Genomic DNA, 17,817 nt, shown 5'->3' with positions numbered 1-17,817 from the left:
CTGAGCATTGTTTCTGACCATGTCCATCCCTTTATGGCCACCATGTACTATCTCTGATACTGGCTACTTCCAGCACCACAAAGCTTGAATCATTTCAAATTGGTTTCTTGAACATGACAATGAGTTGACTGTACTAAAATGGCCCCCACAGTCACCAGATCTCAACCCAATAGAGCATCTTTGGGATGTGGTGGAACGGGAGCTTTGTGCCCTAGATGTGGATCCCACAAATCTCCATCAACTGCAAGATGCTATCCTATCAATATGGGCCAACATTTCTAAAGAATGCTTTCAGCACCTTGTTGAATCAATGCCACATAGAATTAAGGCAGATCTGAAGGCGAAAGGGGGTCAAACACAGCATTAGTATGGTGTTTGTAATAATCCTTTAGGTGAGTGCATATGATGAACTGGAATCATTTATGATCATGTAATCATATTTATAAATACAACATGTTTTTTTGGTTTCCAAGATAAAGATGAAGGTCAAATGTAGGAAATATTTCCAAAAATCATTGAGTTTTGAGTAAATAATGCTGTTCACAGACATGCAAATATAATCTATTTGTGTTGGTTTGTTTGTAAATATTTGTTTTTGTTGGTCAATGTTCCCTCGATGTTCCCATAATGTTTGAAGAAAAACTGGATGATAACTGGATGTAATGTAAATATAAATACATTTTGCTTTCATTTTGTTTAATCAAAATAATCAAAAAACATATTTTCAGTTTTTTTTTCTACAAAATATCATGATTCGGAATCATAAATACAACACATTTTATGGTTTTGTTATCACATAACAACAACAAAACGGCTTTCTGTGTGTTTGATTTAATGAACAAAATGATTTCAAATGATAATTGTAATAAAACAATTTTGTAAAATTTTACAAGGTGGATTAATTTGTTACATTATTAACTAACAATGAGCAATATATGTTTACAGCATTTATTAACCTTTGTTAATGTCAAATGTTTTGGGACCGCAATGTTAATGTTTGACCACTCATTTTACTTCACACACATGAACAAAAGACGACGGAAGCCGTGCGTTTAGGTTATCTGATAACTTTATTACCAAGTTAAAAAAAGACAATGAATTACAATATTTACAGAATATAGAGAAATCAAAGGAATAAAACTGTAAACAACCAGTCTAGTCGACATCACAACCCACCATCAGAAATCATCAGGAGTTTCACAGAGCCGAACGCAGAGATCTAAGGTCAACTATGGCCAAACCAGGAGAACTAAAGCATATATATATACAGATATCCAGTGTGTCACAAGAGTCTTAAAAGCTTATTCTGATGGTTTTCTACACGGGCGTCTTTTAGAAAGGCTGGGCTACTCCTTATGAAGGGCTTTAAGGGTACAAAAGTTTTTTTTTTTCCTTAACCAGAACATTTACAACAGCTTTTGAACAGTGGAGAGCTAAAAACGGAAAGAGACGTCATCTATTGATTTGTATTTTTCTTCTCTCTCTCTCTCTTTTTAATTTTTTTTTGTTAAGTTAAATATCAGAACAACACTTAAAGGAACAGACCCCGTTCAGTTTCAAACACGTAGCTTTGAGTTTATACACGGCTGCAAAACGGCATGCAGATTACCCAGAAGGCCACTGGGTTTCACCCTCAGCAATGTCCAGTCATTGCTCGGGAAAGACAATCATATCTTGCTTTGGGACTTTGGGAAGCGACACTTTTGGTACCGAGGAGAGGTTATGTTTAGTGATCGATACGTTGGTAGAAGCGTCTAACATATAAGGCTTTGGGGTTTTCGAGCAGCAACTTCCATCACGTACAATCTCAGCCTCACGGGGGATAAGCTTCCCTCTTTTAAAGGAACGAGCTCAAAGAGCCGGAAGTGACGGGATGTTTACGGCGCAGGAAAACACTGAATCTGCCATCTTTGTTCCAGTGAAAAAACTGAGCTTGTTTTGAAGCCAGAATATTCCTTTAAACATCCGTACGGGAGGAGATCGGCAGAAACACGCGATCTTTTCATCCATCTCGTGTAAATCGTTATCAAAGTGAAGTGGAAGTGAGCCGGGAAGAGGTCGAAATCTTCAAAGTAGCATTTTTCTACGAGTTTTCTTCTTTTTTATTGGGGGCAAGTGTTGATACTCTAAAATCAGGTCTAAAAGAATCAAGATTATCTAGATAAACAACTATTCCTCAAGGAATTCAGCTACGGGAAGATTAACACAAGGCTAAAATGTAAATAAAAAACAGAAACCGCGTGTCGGCGTTCCGACCGAATCCGAAAGCCTTCCCGTGTTCGGTGTGAATTCGCCTCTGGTTTCTCGTCTGTGACGAACGTGACGCGCGACACACCGTCTTCAAGACTATCAGTGTGTGTGTGTGTGCGTTCACCGCGGCGGAAGACATTCGATTCTTATCGTTCGCAGTTATCTTTCATAAACGAATGGGAAAGTGCATTGAAAGGAACATGAGAAGGGCTTTGAGCGTGGGAGATCTCAGGCTCACGGACCGACTCGGGATTCGATCGCAATATCGACTTCGCGGTTTCATTCACTATTGGTTACCAATATATCAACATCTGTCCTGAGGGACCAAGTCACACTTTGTAAAATTCAGTGTAAGATTCAGCAACTGAACAAACATCTATCGATACTAGCTTTTTTTTAAAACCAAAAACAAGCAGCCAAAACAAATGATAAACAGACAGACAAACGTACGACATTCTTAACCGCGTCTAAAGCCGAACGACGTGTTCACTACAGCTTTCCTGCCCTCCTACGGGTCGTTGTTTTTGGTCTCCAGCGTCTTTTCCTCTTCCTGGTTCTGAATCGGACTCTTGGATTGGTCAGATTGATCCGCCCCTGTGGCGTCCACAGTGTTAGTGGGTTGGTCGATCCCCCCGTCAATCACAGCGGCTGGACCAATCAGAGGCTGAGCTGAAGAGGGAACAGGACCGGTGTCTTTCTTGCTGTCGTTAACAGTCCTGGAAACATCAGATGTGTGTTCAGCTTCACTGGCTGATTAATGTGGCACATTTTAGAAGGTTAAAGGGTTATTTACCAAAAAACTAAAATCCTGTCGTTAATTACTCGACCTCGTGTCGTTCCAAACCCGTAAGACTTCTGTTCATCTTCGAAACACAAACCAGAGATTTCTGTCCCTCCATTGAAAGTCTGTTCAAGTAGTGTTTGATCAATTCCGATTCTTATTCCTAATTTTGATTCATTCACATTTAGTCGTTTACAAAAAAAACAACCTTCTGTTTATGATTTATATCCGAATCAAAGCCTAAATTCAATCTGTTGATCATATAAAGAAACCGTGTCTCTTCAGAAAGCTTGGAAACCGCTTCATTCATATGGATTTATTTCCCCATCTCTTTACAAATGTTGTGAAGCGAGTTGTTGAGGAAGGAAAGCCTCACGGGTTCGGGACGGCATGAGTCATTAACGACAGGATTTTGATCTGATTTTAATGGCGAGACTCACATGCCGTGTCGAAGGACATGCCGCTCCCACTCGATGCTCAGCGTGAACGTGCGTCCGCAGAACTCGCACGGATAGCGCTTCACAGGAGACTCTGGAGCTCCTGGAACAACATCGACACGATATAACACAATATTCACAGAGCGAACGAGCAAACAACTTCTGAAACATTCAACATGTCATCTTTCAACGTCCAACTACATTTACATTCAGACGCTTTTATCTCAAGAACACGGCATTCCCCCGGGGAATTGAACACATGACATTGGCATCGGGATTTACAGTATTCCTATAGGTAGAGGATCAGCTGAGAGTCACTGATGTGAGCTTAACTAACGTGACCTACATGACCTAACGTGACCTACCGTAAAACTTCAAATAATAGCCCCGGCTTTTATTTTCCCAAATCGCCGAACTGCACTGGCTTGAATTTGAAACAGGCGTCTATATGAGACCGGCCTTTATAATTTAGTGTTGAGATGTTGTTCATTAAATCTCTAATCTCTAAAAATCTCTAAAAAAAAAAGACACTGCTCGTGTTTGAAGACGTGAGAAAGCACGAGTGCGGCCAGGTCTCTCTCTCTCTCTCTCTCTCTCTCTCTCTCTCTCTCTCTCTCTCTCTGTTCGTTCTGCACCCAGTCAAGCGCAGCAGTCATTATAACATCACTCACCCATCAAAATAGGCTTTGGCGGGACAAAAACTTGCTTTGGCAGCCGCCAAAAAGCGGACGATCTGACGGTTTTAGAAGATTAACAACCCGAAACGGAAAAACAGACCCGGCCTCTATTTGAGACTGGCTTTTATTTACCCAAACCTGCAACCACACCTGGCGCGTAAAAGAGACAGGCGTCTATTTGGGACTCGGCTATTATTTGAAGTTTTGCGGTATGTGACCTAACGTAACCTATGCGACCTAACGTGACCTACAAGACCTAATGTGACCTAACATGACCTAACGTGACCTAACATGACCTACGTGATCTAACGTCACTTACATGACATAACGTGATCTGTGACTATTTGGGACTCGCCAATTATATGAAGTTTTACGGTATGTGACCTAACGTAATCTATGTGACCTAACGTGACCTACATGACCTAATGTGACCTATGTGACCTAACATGACCTAACGTGACCTACGTGACCTAACGTGACCTGTGACCTAACGTGACCTATGTGACCTAACGTTACGTGACCTGCTGTTGCCTTGGCTTTTGGCTTGCTTAGTTGGGGACATTTAATATTCAACAATATTATTGATCTGTGTTGTATTATTTTCATGTTATCACTGTGAAGCTGCTTTGATAGAATATGTATTGTAAAAAGCGCTATACAAATAAAGGTGATTTGACTTGACTATGTGACCTAACATGACCTAACATGACCTACATGACCTAACATGACCTACGCTTGATAGTAGGGCTGGGTGTTGAGACAAATTTCACAATTCGATTCAATTTCGATTCACAAGCTTGCAATTCGATTCGATTTCGATTCGATTCGATTCAATATCGATTATTTTGGATGTCATTTACAATAAATGGCCATTTTTCTCAAGGGAATCAAATCTCTTAAATGCTGTAAACTATGGGAGTCTAGTTGTAGCCTATAGACTTCATTAGCCTAATATGAAGGTAATAATGAACTGTTTTGTAGCTATACAGACACTTAAATTACACTTTTATTTATTTTTATAATAAGAAGATTATATGAAATATAAACATTAAAATGGTGGCTGTCATAAAAACTTGCCATATTTATTCAAATATGCATTAAATATTAAAGAAGATTAAGAATATAATGCATATGTAATATGGTGTATATATTTAGCAAAATGCTCCTCTCTAGAGTTATTTTTTTCTAGCTGACTAACGAGTTTATGTGGGTTTTCTGAGATAAATATGACGATACATGACATTGATTACAAGCTGTTTAACGACGTCTTTCCACGGTCGAAACGCTGATTGAGGGAATCAATGTGACATGATACGGATTTCGATAAGTTGTACTCTATCTTTTAACACACGTTCAGATGCGCATTCATGTTTATTTTGCGCTGTGACTGGTATTATTAACCCGGAAGAGAGATCAGCGCTGCTGCTTCTCTTGAACTGAGCCAGAGTGATCTCACGCCACAGCGCCAAAATGCTATTTATGTTTTTGAATTTCTAAAGAAAATGGACGTAATTTGAAAATTGAGACTTTGTTTCATATCAATAGTAACAAAGGACAAAGATTATTGCGATTTTTTTGGATGCGCGCAGCCGCGATACAATGTCCCATTCATTCAAATGAAACAGGATGACTAATCGATTCTTGAGATTTAAGAATCCATATCGGTTCATAAAAATGAGAATCGATTAATATCGAGAAATCGATATTTATTACCCAGCCCTACTTGATAGCGTTATATTTTTGACCTCCTGTTGGTTATCTTTACCCAGATTGAGTGAATCTGCTGAACTGTTACCTGTGTCCTCTGTCTCTTCCGGAATCTTCTCCTCCTCTTCCTCATCCATCATCTCCTCCTCCTCCTCTTCCTCTTCATCTGCCTCCTCTTCTTCTCTCTCCTCTTCCTCGCTGCTGTTCGCGTCCTTCATCTTGTCCTTCATCAGCTCCAGCTGGTCCAGGTTCACCCGCCCCACCAGCTCAAAGTTACGGATCACCTGCAGATCAATTGGAATATGGTATAAAACATTTGTGAATAAAGCAGCATTTCCATCCCATGTGTTTAAGAGAACAAAATCATCACTTCCTGGGAAATAGGTGCACAATATCAGTAATAAACTGTAAGTTTCTGACATCGGACTGTTTTTCCCTCCATCATAAATGAGTTGGCTCTCACAGTAAACGCTGTCATGTTGTCTGGTGTTCGGATGCTGGTTTTTGTGAACACACTCGTGTGCGTGAGACACTTCTGGAGGGAATTAAACCCAATCATTCTGATCACACACTTTGACTTTCAGAAACACTAAACCAACATTTGAGATGCTGTGATGCCTAGTCCAGTAATCCAATCACAGCCTTTATTTTTTAAGGGATTTGTTTACTTATTGGATAATTTTTTATGGACCTCAATTGAGTGCATATGTTATGTGCATTTGTATAATTTATGAACATCTTTAAGTTTTTTTTTCTTATGTGATATCCAAAAAATGCATGAAAATATCTCAATGGAAACACAATTGAGATTCACAATCTTCTTAAGAAAAAGATCAATTAGAAATTAACAATAGAAACATGAATGTAAAGTGTTCCAGTATTGTCTCAGAGGCACAATTTGTAAGATATCTAACCAGTAAAACAATCTATATTTTTTGTTGACTTGTTTAAATGTTTCCAGCTGAAACAATGTAACCTCGGGACCGTTTTCAGGCCGTCCCACTTAAATGCTGAAAAGTTTTTCTGATACTAACGTGTCTCCTATAAAGCGCTTGCTTGATCATAACCTTTCTCTTTCCAGTGATATTGCCCTGACCTTTTCTCTTTTGTAATGTCTCTCAGCCATCTCCCTTTCTACAGTCTTTCTTCAAATCCCTCTTGCTCACTTTAGCCCTATTCAGACGGGATTAGCTTTACAAGGGTAGGTGGAGTAATGTCTGTAATATTTATGGCCAATTCGCACGGGATAAGATATCTCAGTAAAACTAGCAGAAGTGGGAGAGTAACTCGATAGGCATATCTTGTTGCTTCCTGATATCATGTGCGCAAACACATATAACTCTCCTCCCCATCATGACTGCTGATCGGATCACTCTCTGTCGTCCCCCATCATGAGTGGACACGCCCCTACTGCTGATCGGATCACTCTCTGTCGTCCCCCATCATGAGTGGACACGCCCCTACTGCTGATCGGATCACTCTCTGTCGTCCCCATCATGAGTGGACAAGCCCCTACTGCTGATCGGATCACCCTCTCTCCTCCCCATCATAAGACACGCCCCTACTGGTGATCGGATCACTCTCTCTCCTCCCCATCATAAGTGGACTGGACACGCCCCTACTGGTGATCGGATCACTCTCTCTCCTCCCCATCATAAGTGGACACGCCCCTACTGGTGATCGGATCACTCTCTCTCCTCCCCATCATAAGTGGACTGGACACGCCCCTACTGGTGATCGGATCACTCTCTCTCCTCCCCATCATAAGTGGACTGGACACGCCCCTACTGGTGATCGGATCACTCTCTCTCCTCCCCATCATAAGTGGACACGCCCCTACTGCTGATCGGATCACTCTCTCTCCTCCCCATCATGAGTGGACACGCCCCTACTGCTGATCGGATCACTCTCTGTCGTCCCCCATCATGAGTGGACACGCCCCTACTGCTGATCGGATCACTCTCTGTCGTCCCCATCATGAGTGGAAAAGCCCCTACTGCTGATCGGATCACCCTCTCTCCTCCCCATCATAAGACACGCCCCTACTGGTGATCGGATCACTCTCTCTCCTCCCCATCATGAGTGGACACGCCCCTACTGCTGATCGGATCACTCTCTGTCGTCCCCATCATGAGTGGAAAAGCCCCTACTGCTGATCGGATCACCCTCTCTCCTCCCCATCATAAGACACGCCCCTACTGGTGATCGGATCACTCTCTCTCCTCCCCATCATGAGTGGACACGCCCCTACTGCTGATCGGATCACTCTCTGTCGTCCCCATCATGAGTGGAAAAGCCCCTACTGCTGATCGGATCACCCTCTCTCCTCCCCATCATAAGACACGCCCCTACTGGTGATCGGATCACTCTCTCTCCTCCCCATCATAAGTGGACTGGACACGCCCCTACTGGTGATCGGATCACTCTCTCTCCTCCCCATCATAAGTGGACACTCCCCCTACTGCTGATCGGATCACTCTCTGTCGTCCCCATCATGAGTGGACAAGCCCCTACTGCTGATCGGATCACCCTCTCTCCTCCCCATCATAAGTGGACTGGACACGCCCCTACTGGTGATCGGATCACTCTCTCTCCTCCCCATCATAAGTGGACACTCCCCCTACTGCTGATCGGATCACTCTCTGTCGTCCCCATCATGAGTGGAAAAGCCCCTACTGCTGATCGGATCACCCTCTCTCCTCCCCATCATAAGACACGCCCCTACTGGTGATCGGATCACTCTCTCTCCTCCCCATCATAAGTGGACTGGACACGCCCCTACTGGTGATCGGATCACTCTCTCTCCTCCCCATCATAAGTGGACACGCCCCTACTGGTGATCGGATCACTCTCTCTCCTCCCCATCATAAGTGGACTGGACACGCCCCTACTGGTGATCGGATCACTCTCTCTCCTCCCCATCATAAGTGGACTGGACACGCCCCTACTGGTGATCGGATCACTCTCTCTCCTCCCCATCATAAGTGGACACGCCCCTACTGCTGATCGGATCACTCTCTCTCCTCCCCATCATGAGTGGACACGCCCCTACTGCTGATCGGATCACTCTCTGTCGTCCCCCATCATGAGTGGACACGCCCCTACTGCTGATCGGATCACTCTCTGTCGTCCCCATCATGAGTGGAAAAGCCCCTACTGCTGATCGGATCACCCTCTCTCCTCCCCATCATAAGACACGCCCCTACTGGTGATCGGATCACTCTCTCTCCTCCCCATCATAAGTGGACTGGACACGCCCCTACTGGTGATCGGATCACTCTCTCTCCTCCCCATCATAAGTGGACACTCCCCTACTGCTGATCGGATCACTCTCTGTCGTCCCCATCATGAGTGGACAAGCCCCTACTGCTGATCGGATCACCCTCTCTCCTCCCCATCATAAGTGGACTGGACACGCCCCTACTGGTGATCGGATCACTCTCTCTCCTCCCCATCATAAGTGGACACGCCCCTACTGCTGATCGGATCACTCTCTGTCGTCCCCATCATGAGTGGACAAGCCCCTACTGCTGATCGGATCACCCTCTCTCCTCCCCATCATAAGTGGACTGGACACGCCCCTACTGGTGATCGGATCACTCTCTCTCCTCCCCATCATAAGTGGACACTCCCCCTACTGCTGATCGGATCACCCTCTCTCCTCCCCATCATAAGACACGCCCCTACTGGTGATCGGATCACTCTCTCTCCTCCCCCATCATAAGTGGACACTCCCCCTACTGGTGATCGGATCACCCTCTCTCCTCCCCCATCATGAGTGGACCCGCCCCCTACTGATGATCGTGAGCACAGGCACCTTGTGTTCCTCTTGCAGGTGTATCTCCAGCTCGTGCAGGCGCTTGCTGTCATAGTAGCAGAGCTGGCACTGGTACGGCTTCAGTTCATCGTGCTTCTGGATGTGCATCTGCAGGTTCTGCTCGCTGGAGCAGGTGAAGGTGCATTTATGACAGCGGAAGACCAGGCCCTCCAGGTGACGGGATAGCTTTGAGCGCGAGACCTCCAGCGGCGCCACGCGCTCCTCTGACAAACACACACACACACAGTCAATCAATCAGTACCTGGAACCTTCTACTCTTAATTCTACGCACAAAACGCATCTAAAACTGGAAAGAGCTTTGAGATTGACTATTTAAATATTTTTGAGAAAGTGACAATGCATAACCTCTATAATATAATTTATATTTAATGATATCAAATCAATGGTGTTTGTAATTGTATGATACAATTTGTTTAAGTGGATAAAATAAAAATAAATACATGATCACTGAGCCAGTGAGTTAAATGACCCACTGAACACAGGGAGCCAAAAGAAAACCAACATCAAAATAGACTGATGAAACGCTAATAATTAAACAATGGAAATGAGGAGTGTGTCACCTCTGTGCAGGACGATGTGGTCGATCATGCTGGTCTTGTGTTTGCTGTGGTAAAGACAGAAGGGGCAGCGAAGGTCTTTGAGAAGCTCCTCTGATCCACTGCTGTGACCGCCTTCCACATGCAACGTGAACGTAGACCTGATACACACACACACGCACACACAGGGATATTCTGATGATTAGATTCCAGGCGTTTCAAGGTCAGGGTTTCTCAAAATGGGGCTTGTGAGTGGATGAAAAGCTAATATAATAGCTGTCAAAATAAAATGAAATAGAGAAAAATATATATAATAAAAAATGAAATATTTTATAATATAATAACAACGTAAAATTTTAATAAATCTAAAAATAAAAAACGAATCAAAAAGAGTTGATGAAAAGCTAATAATTAAAGAATTTGAAGAATTTGAAAATAAAATCAATCAAAATAAGACACTAAAAAAATATTTTATCGTGTAATTTAACGTCAAATTAAAATAATTTTAAAAAATCAAAAAGAGTTGAAGTAATAAGGAGTTGAAGTTTCAAAAGCAAAACAAAGCAAAAAAATATAATACAAATATATAAAAAACATTTTATCATGTAATGTTAACGTAAAATTAAAATAATAATTGAAAAATAAATCAGAAAAGAGTTAAAGAAAAGCTAGTAAGGAAATCATGAATATGTAAATTTAAATTAATTTTTAAATACAAAAATAAAAAACAAACTAAAATACAATTTTATCATGTAATGTCAACGTAAAATTAAAATAATAAAAAATATCTAAAAGAGAAATCATGAAAACATAAATTTAAAATAGTTTCAAAATCAAAACAGCAAAAAAATACATACTGGTAATTCAAATATTTAATAGAACAAAGTACTAAAATAAAATTGTATCATGTAATGTTAACGTTGAAGAAAACTAATAAGGAAATGCTGCTTTTCCTCATGAGCTGAGATACGGTGAGTGAGTTAGCATAAGAGCGATGAAGGAGCTGTTACTTGTAGCAGGTGAAGAAACAGCAGTCCTTGCACTTGAAGAGCTTCTTCCCCCCGTGCCGGTCCCGGTAGTGTCTGCGCAGACTCTGCATGTACCCGGAGCTGAACTCGCAGAACTCGCAGGTGAGGATGGAGTCGGGTCGGGCCGGAGCAGCGGGAGCGTCGGGAAGAGGAGGAAGAGGAGGAGGAGGGGAAACATCGGCCTGGACTCGAGACGTCTGCTGGAAGTGACTGAGCTGCTGCTGAACATCGGCTGGCTCCAGATACGCCAGCGACTCTGAGACCAGACGAGACAGCAGGTTAAAAGCAGGCGTCTCAAAGGTCATGAAACCCCACAACACATTATTTTAGACATTTTTTAAAGATATGTACATCACTGAAAACACAATCGGAGGGAGAGGGGCCTTCGGAGTGTGTGATTGGCTGAATGTGAGGCAGAAGCAACTTCGGAGTGTGTGATTGGCTGAATGTGATATAGAAGCGCCTCCGGAGTGTGTGATTGGCTGAATGTGAGGGAAAAGCACCTTTGCAGTGTGTGATTGGCTGAATGTGAGGGAAAAGCACCTTCTCAGTGTGTGATTGGCTGAATGTGAGGTAGAAGCGCCTTTGGAGTGTGTGATTGGCTAAATGTGAGGGAAAAGCACCTTCTCAGTGTGTGATTGGCTGAATTTGAGGTAGAAGCGCCTTCGGAGTGTGTGATTGGCTAAATGTGAGGTAGAAGCGCCTTCAGAGTGTGTGGTTGGCTGAATGTGAGGTAGAAGCGCCTTCGTAGTGTGTGATTGGTTGAATGTGAGGGAAGAGCACCTTTGCAGTGTGTGATTGGCTGAATGTGAGGGAAAAGCACCTTCTCAGTGTGTGATTGGCTGAATTTGAGGTAGAAGCGCCTTTGGAGTGTGTGATTGGCTGAATGTGAGGTAGAAGCGCCTTCGGAGTGTGTGATTGGCTGAATGTGAGGTAGAAGCGCCTTCGTAGTGTGTGATTGACTGAACGTGAGGTACAAGCGCCTTCGGAGTGTGTGATTTGCTGAATGTGAGGTAGAAGCGATTTCGGGGTGTGTTATTGGCTGAATGTGAGCTAGAAGCTCCTTTGGATTGTTTGATTGGCAGAATGTGAAGTAGAAGAAACTTCGGAGTGTGTGATTGGCTGAATGTGAGCTAGAAGCTCCTTCAGAGTGTGTGATTGGCTGAATGTGAGGTAGAAGCGCCTTCAGAGTGTGTGATTGGCTGAATGTGAGGTAGAAGCGCTTTCAGAGTGTGTGATTGGCTGAATGTGAGGTAGAAGCGCCTTCGGAGTGTGTGATTGGCTGAATGTGAGGTAGAAGCGCCTTCAGAGTGTGTGGTTGGCTGAATGTGAGGTAGAAGCGCCTTCGTAGTGTGTGATTGACTGAACGTGAGGTACAAGCGCCTTCGGAGTGTGTGATTTGCTGAATGTGAGGTAGAAGCGATTTCGGGGTGTGTTATTGGCTGAATGTGATGGAGAAGAAACTTCGGAGTGTGTGATTGGCTGAATGTGAGCTAGAAGCTCCTTCAGAGTGTATGATTGGCTGAATGTGAGCTAGAAGCTCCTTCAGAGTGTGTGATTGGCTGAATGTGAGGTAGAAGCGCCTTCAGAGTGTGTGATTGGCTGAATGTGATGGACAAGCGCCTTCGAAGTGTGTGGTTGGCTGAATGTGACGGAGAAGCGCCTTCAGAGTGTGTCATTGGCTGAATGTGATGGAGAAGCGCCTTCGGAGTGTGTGGTTGGCTGAATGTGAGGTAGAAGCTCCTTCAGAGTGTATGATTGGCTGAATGTGATGGAGAAGCGCCTTCGGAGTGTGTGATTGGCCCTACAGCCCCCCCTTCTCAAAATACGTTCCCGCGGCTATGCGTGTGTGTGTGTGTTACCAGTGCAGTCTGGGTCGAGGGGAGTGTTTTCGTCGCTGTTTTCGGCGCTGGGTCGCGTGGAGCTCCGGGCGGCTCCGGCTTTGAGTTTGGGAAGCGTGAGTGTCTCTCCATGCTCCTGCAGAGAGTGCTCCTTCAGCTGGCTGATGGTGGTGGTGGAGAACGCACACGACAAACATTTATACGTGTGTTCACCTGCGACAGAGACACATACCGCATCAAACCACCGGCAACATCTGACGCCGATAACGGAACATTTCCGAGCCAAAGCCAATGAGAAAAACTGTGCAGAATTTAAATGAAGTGTGTGTAAGAGAGTGAATGTATGTGAGTGATTGAGTGAGTGTGAGTGTGTTTGTGTGTGAGAGTGAGTGAATGAGTAAGTGAGTGAGAGTGAGTGACTGAGTGTGTGTGTGTGGCGTCTCACCTGCGTGTGCTTTGTGCAGGTGGCTCTTGAGGCGGCTCAGGTAGGAGGATTTAAAGGGACAGGACTTACAGCGGAACGGCTTCTGGTGTCCATGATGAGACTGGATGTGACGATCCAGGCTGGAGGAAACCAATAAATCACACGAATGATGGAGGAGAAATATACATTCTATCAAAACTGAAAGAGTTGCTACATTCACTTCAGGAAGAGGGAGAAACGGCCAAGTGTTTCATAACTAAACGTACAATTACATTCAATGAAGAATGAAAACAAACATCATCCAAATAGTAAAGCCAACCCAAAAATATCTACATTTTGTTTCAGTTTTACTTCAATTAAGTTTTAGTTTACATACTAGGGATGCACCGATATAAACATTTTGGCTGATAAGATAACCGATAATTCTTTATATTTGAAAGCCGATAACCGATATATTAGCCGATATCTAAATCCAAATTTTTTCATAATTTTTGAGAGCCTGATTACAAAAACAAAAGTCTTACCATTAAAATCCATGTCCCAAACACACAATTATAATTATGGTCTCTTTATATTATAGATTCATATATTCATTTATATATAAAGGAGACAGAGACGGCACGGACCCGCATCCTGTTTTTTTCTTTATTTTCAAAAGGCATGACATTTTGTAGTCATTTATAATGTAGCCTATATGGAGCACTTTATTTGAAGGGGTGTGTATAAGACTGACATGACACTGTCATAAACATGAAGGAGTCTTTATGAAGGTTTATGACTGTTGTCATTAAGTGTCATTCGGTAAATTATGACACTTTTAATGCAAAGTTGACATTGTTTAAAATGTCTTTGTTATGACAACTTGACATTAACCAAGAAATTATAACCTGTCAAACTGTCACAAATATGTCATAACAGGTCTAATTATCAAACTTACAGAAGTTTTTTAGCTTTGTGTTAACATTACCCTGTCATATGTTATGATTTATGACAGTGTCATGACAGTCTTATGCACACCCCTTCAAATAAAGTGTTACCATAGGGTAGTCTTATCTGTATGACCATATAAGAGGAGTCCTTTGTTTCCACTGTTGAGGAAAAAATCCCAAGTAATCGCGCCGGCATTTCGCACGTGCACAAAATATGTCAGTTTGACATTTGATATTAGAACCTTGATCATTATCAAAATAAATGTGCATAGGGACAGGGCCGTACCTTGGACCTGACTAATTTTTCTGTGTGTACCTATATAATGAAAGTTGTGAAATAATTGCCAAAAATTAACTTAATTTGGTGCTGCAAGGAAGGATACTGTAGGCTACATCGCGATGATAACTGACCTTCTCGTCTGAGCTGCTTCAGCAGACTAACAACAACAGCTCATCAATGTCAAAATGTTTTGAGTCGGAGATGAATTTAAAGTAATCAGGCTTATGTTCAGAAGCTGCAGATTTTCTGATATTTAGAAGAATATCAGTAACCAGACAGTTTCTGGTCCCATTGACTTCCATAGTTGGAAAAAAATATACTATGGAAGTCAATGAGACCAGAAACTGTCTGGTTACTGATATTCTTCTAAATATCAGAAAATCGGCTGAATGGATTCGAAAACGGTAAAACTCAACTGTTTAACTCTGTGGGAGTTGTAAAATGAGCCTATTTCCAAAAAAAGTGGAGTATCCCTTTAACTCTATTTTCCTTTTTTGAAGTGATTCAATCATATTTCAAGCAACTCAAAACCATCATTTTAAACAGTGTGTATCTGAAGTGTCTTAGTTGAAGGAAATAATACATTACTTATCGCCTTTAATATATCGGACAAATTTTCGTATTCAGCCAATAACAAGAACATTAAAAATTATCATACGTCAGCCGATACCGATATGGTGGCCGATATATCGTGCATCACTAGTTTACATGCATTTTCACATAGAATAACTGTAATAATGCATTAGTGCTCACAGGTGTGCTGTTCATTAACAACAAAATCCCAGGAAAGATTTGTGACGTGTGAACGATTCCACAAGGAAAGGAAACACTAATGATAACTAGTGAAAGAAGCGTCTCTCTGCCGAAGATCCCAGCTTTAGTGCTGAGACTTTGACAAAACAGCCGTCTCCGACCGGGATCTTGGGAATCAGTGTTTTTTATCCCGGTTCCCGTGTGGCACATGAATGCGGCACTTTTTTGGGTCACGGAACATCCAGTCAGGATGGATTTACTCCAGGGAACCAAACAAAAGTCCTGCACTTCAGACGAGACTAACTGCTCAGTCAAAGCATCTCACAGGAAGTAAATGAGGAGACGAATCCACATTTTCTCTCGGGATTCTATGTTTTTATCTATTTATCTTTAAAGGAGTGGTATAATGCCCTTTTCACAAGATGTAAAATAAGTCTCTGATGGCCCGAGTGTGTATGTGAAGTTTTAACTCAAGATACCCCACAGATAATTTTATATAGCATGTTAAAGTTGTCACTTTTTTGAGGGTGAGCAAAAAAAAAAACGTTTTTGAGTGTGTCCCTTTAAATGCAAATGAGCCGCTGCTTCCAGCAGAGGGGGGCGGAGCCTCAAGAGCTCATGTCCTTTTACCTCACACACATGTGAGGTAAAAGAAGTGAAGTGACAACATGTAGAAGCAACAGGCCATTTCTGAGGTTAATTGATGAATTTATGCAGCTGATGTGTCATTATCGTCTAGTCATTGATTAGCATGTTCAGTCATAATAATCTATAAATCATGTTCCGGGGCGGGGCTTATGCAAATTTTAGGGTTTGTGATGTCACCAACCCAGGGGGAATATTGTGATGTCACTACCAGCCGTTTGTTGTACTCCTTAAAAAACTATTTCCATAAAAGGCAATCTCTCCCTTTGTTTTGAACATTGAGTGTCGTAACTTTGCACACTAACTAAAGCTAGAAAAGTGAAATCATAATCAGACAGTGGCGAGACGCTTAATGCACTCACTTGTGTCTGAAGGGCGAGGCGAAGTGGCAGAACTGGCAGCTGTATTTGTGGCTCCTGTTGACGAGTGCGACGGCCGAGTGGCTCCTCTCGTGAGAGCGAAGGCCCTGCATGGACATGAACATGCGGCTGCACATCCCACAAGGATGACCGGGAACAACACGAGGCTTTTCCGGCTCCGGCGGGCCCGCGACCGACTCCTCCGTCTCCATGGCGACTGAAGTCTCTGAAGGGTCAGGGGTCACCACGTCCACGTCCTCCACCTCGCCGTTGGTTATTCCGGGAACGGGATCGGGAACGGCCGTTTCGGCTGCTTCCTGCTGTCAGAGGGAATTACTGGAATTAGCCATTCAGTCATATTAAACAAACTCCCCACTACCTCACGTTCAGGCAGCATTTATTTAACCAAAACTGGTTGTGTTGTGAAATATTACAATTCAAAATAGGTTTCTTTGTGAATATATAGTAAACTGTCATTTATTCCGGAGATTTTCAGCATCATTACTCCAGTCTTCATTCACACGTTCTTCAGAAATCACTCTAATATGACGATTTGCTGCTCAGGAAATATTTATAATTGTTATCAATGTTAAAAACTGTTCATATTTTTTTGTGGAAACTGTGATGCACAAATTGAAAAGTTTGAGGTCGGTAAGATTTATTAAAAAAATTAATTTTATTGTATTCAGCAAGGACGCATTAAATTGATCAAAAGTGATAGTAAAGACATTTATGTTACAAAAGATTTCTGTTAAATGTTTTTTTTTTATGTTTCTAAAAAATCATGAAAATAAGAAACATAATTATGTTTCTTATGCAAAAAAACCCCCAGCATATTACAATTATTTTAGGATTAATTCTATACAGTTATTAAAGAGCACCTATCATGGATTTTTGAAAATGACTGTTCATGTAGTGTGGAATATAGCTCTAAGGGAATGAAAACATCCTGGAAAGATTTATATCTGAAAGTGCACCGTATATAAAGTTATTGTCTTTCAAAAGTGAGAGTCGACTCTGAGTCTATGAAATGAATTGTTTTTGAAACGAGTCATTAGCTGTTTCGTAGTGACGTAGACACAAAACATTAGCTCATTGGTCGCTCCCAACAACTGCGTGCGCAGACGGGAGTGTAAACTTGAAGTCTAGAACACATTCAAAAACTTCAGCTGAATCGCATCATGTCGAGAAGACGCTGTGTTCTACATTGCAAAGACAGTTCAGCCACTTGTTTTCATTGCCCAGGGACGAACATGTGAAGAATCAGTGGTTAGAGTTCATATTTGCAACTATACCACAACAGTAGCCCGAGCCTTATTATCATTTTAATGA

At 42.4% G+C, this 17,817-nt stretch overlaps 1 protein-coding gene across 4 annotated transcripts in view; it reads right to left on the bottom strand.

The window, feature by feature from the left end:
- Positions 1-1,051: 1,051 nt before the first annotated feature.
- The window catches only part of znf462 (zinc finger protein 462), a 52,768-nt gene continuing 36,002 nt past the window's right edge, over positions 1,052-17,817 (bottom strand). For 3 of the 4 annotated variants that reach the window (XM_039663969.2, XM_039663970.2, XM_039663971.2), the window contains exons 5-13: positions 16,489-16,805; positions 13,541-13,659; positions 13,117-13,308; positions 11,237-11,510; positions 10,251-10,387; positions 9,670-9,893; positions 5,941-6,136; positions 3,472-3,571; positions 1,052-2,966 (exon numbers count right to left, since the gene is read on the bottom strand). In XM_039663969.2, the coding sequence (XP_039519903.2) occupies positions 2,759-2,966; positions 3,472-3,571; positions 5,941-6,136; positions 9,670-9,893; positions 10,251-10,387; positions 11,237-11,510; positions 13,117-13,308; positions 13,541-13,659; positions 16,489-16,805 (1,767 nt within the window). In that variant the 3' untranslated portion in view covers positions 1,052-2,758. The remainder of the gene's footprint in view (positions 2,967-3,471; positions 3,572-5,940; positions 6,137-9,669; positions 9,894-10,250; positions 10,388-11,236; positions 11,511-13,116; positions 13,309-13,540; positions 13,660-16,488; positions 16,806-17,817) is intronic. The other variant, XM_039663972.2, reaches the window with a different exon arrangement.

Source organism: Pimephales promelas, chromosome 19 (genome assembly GCF_988280905.1).
Source record: "Pimephales promelas chromosome 19, fPimPro1.hap1.1, whole genome shotgun sequence".
Lineage (NCBI taxonomy): Eukaryota > Metazoa > Chordata > Actinopteri > Cypriniformes > Leuciscidae > Pimephales > Pimephales promelas.
This window is presented reverse-complemented; position numbering and strand designations above follow the sequence as displayed.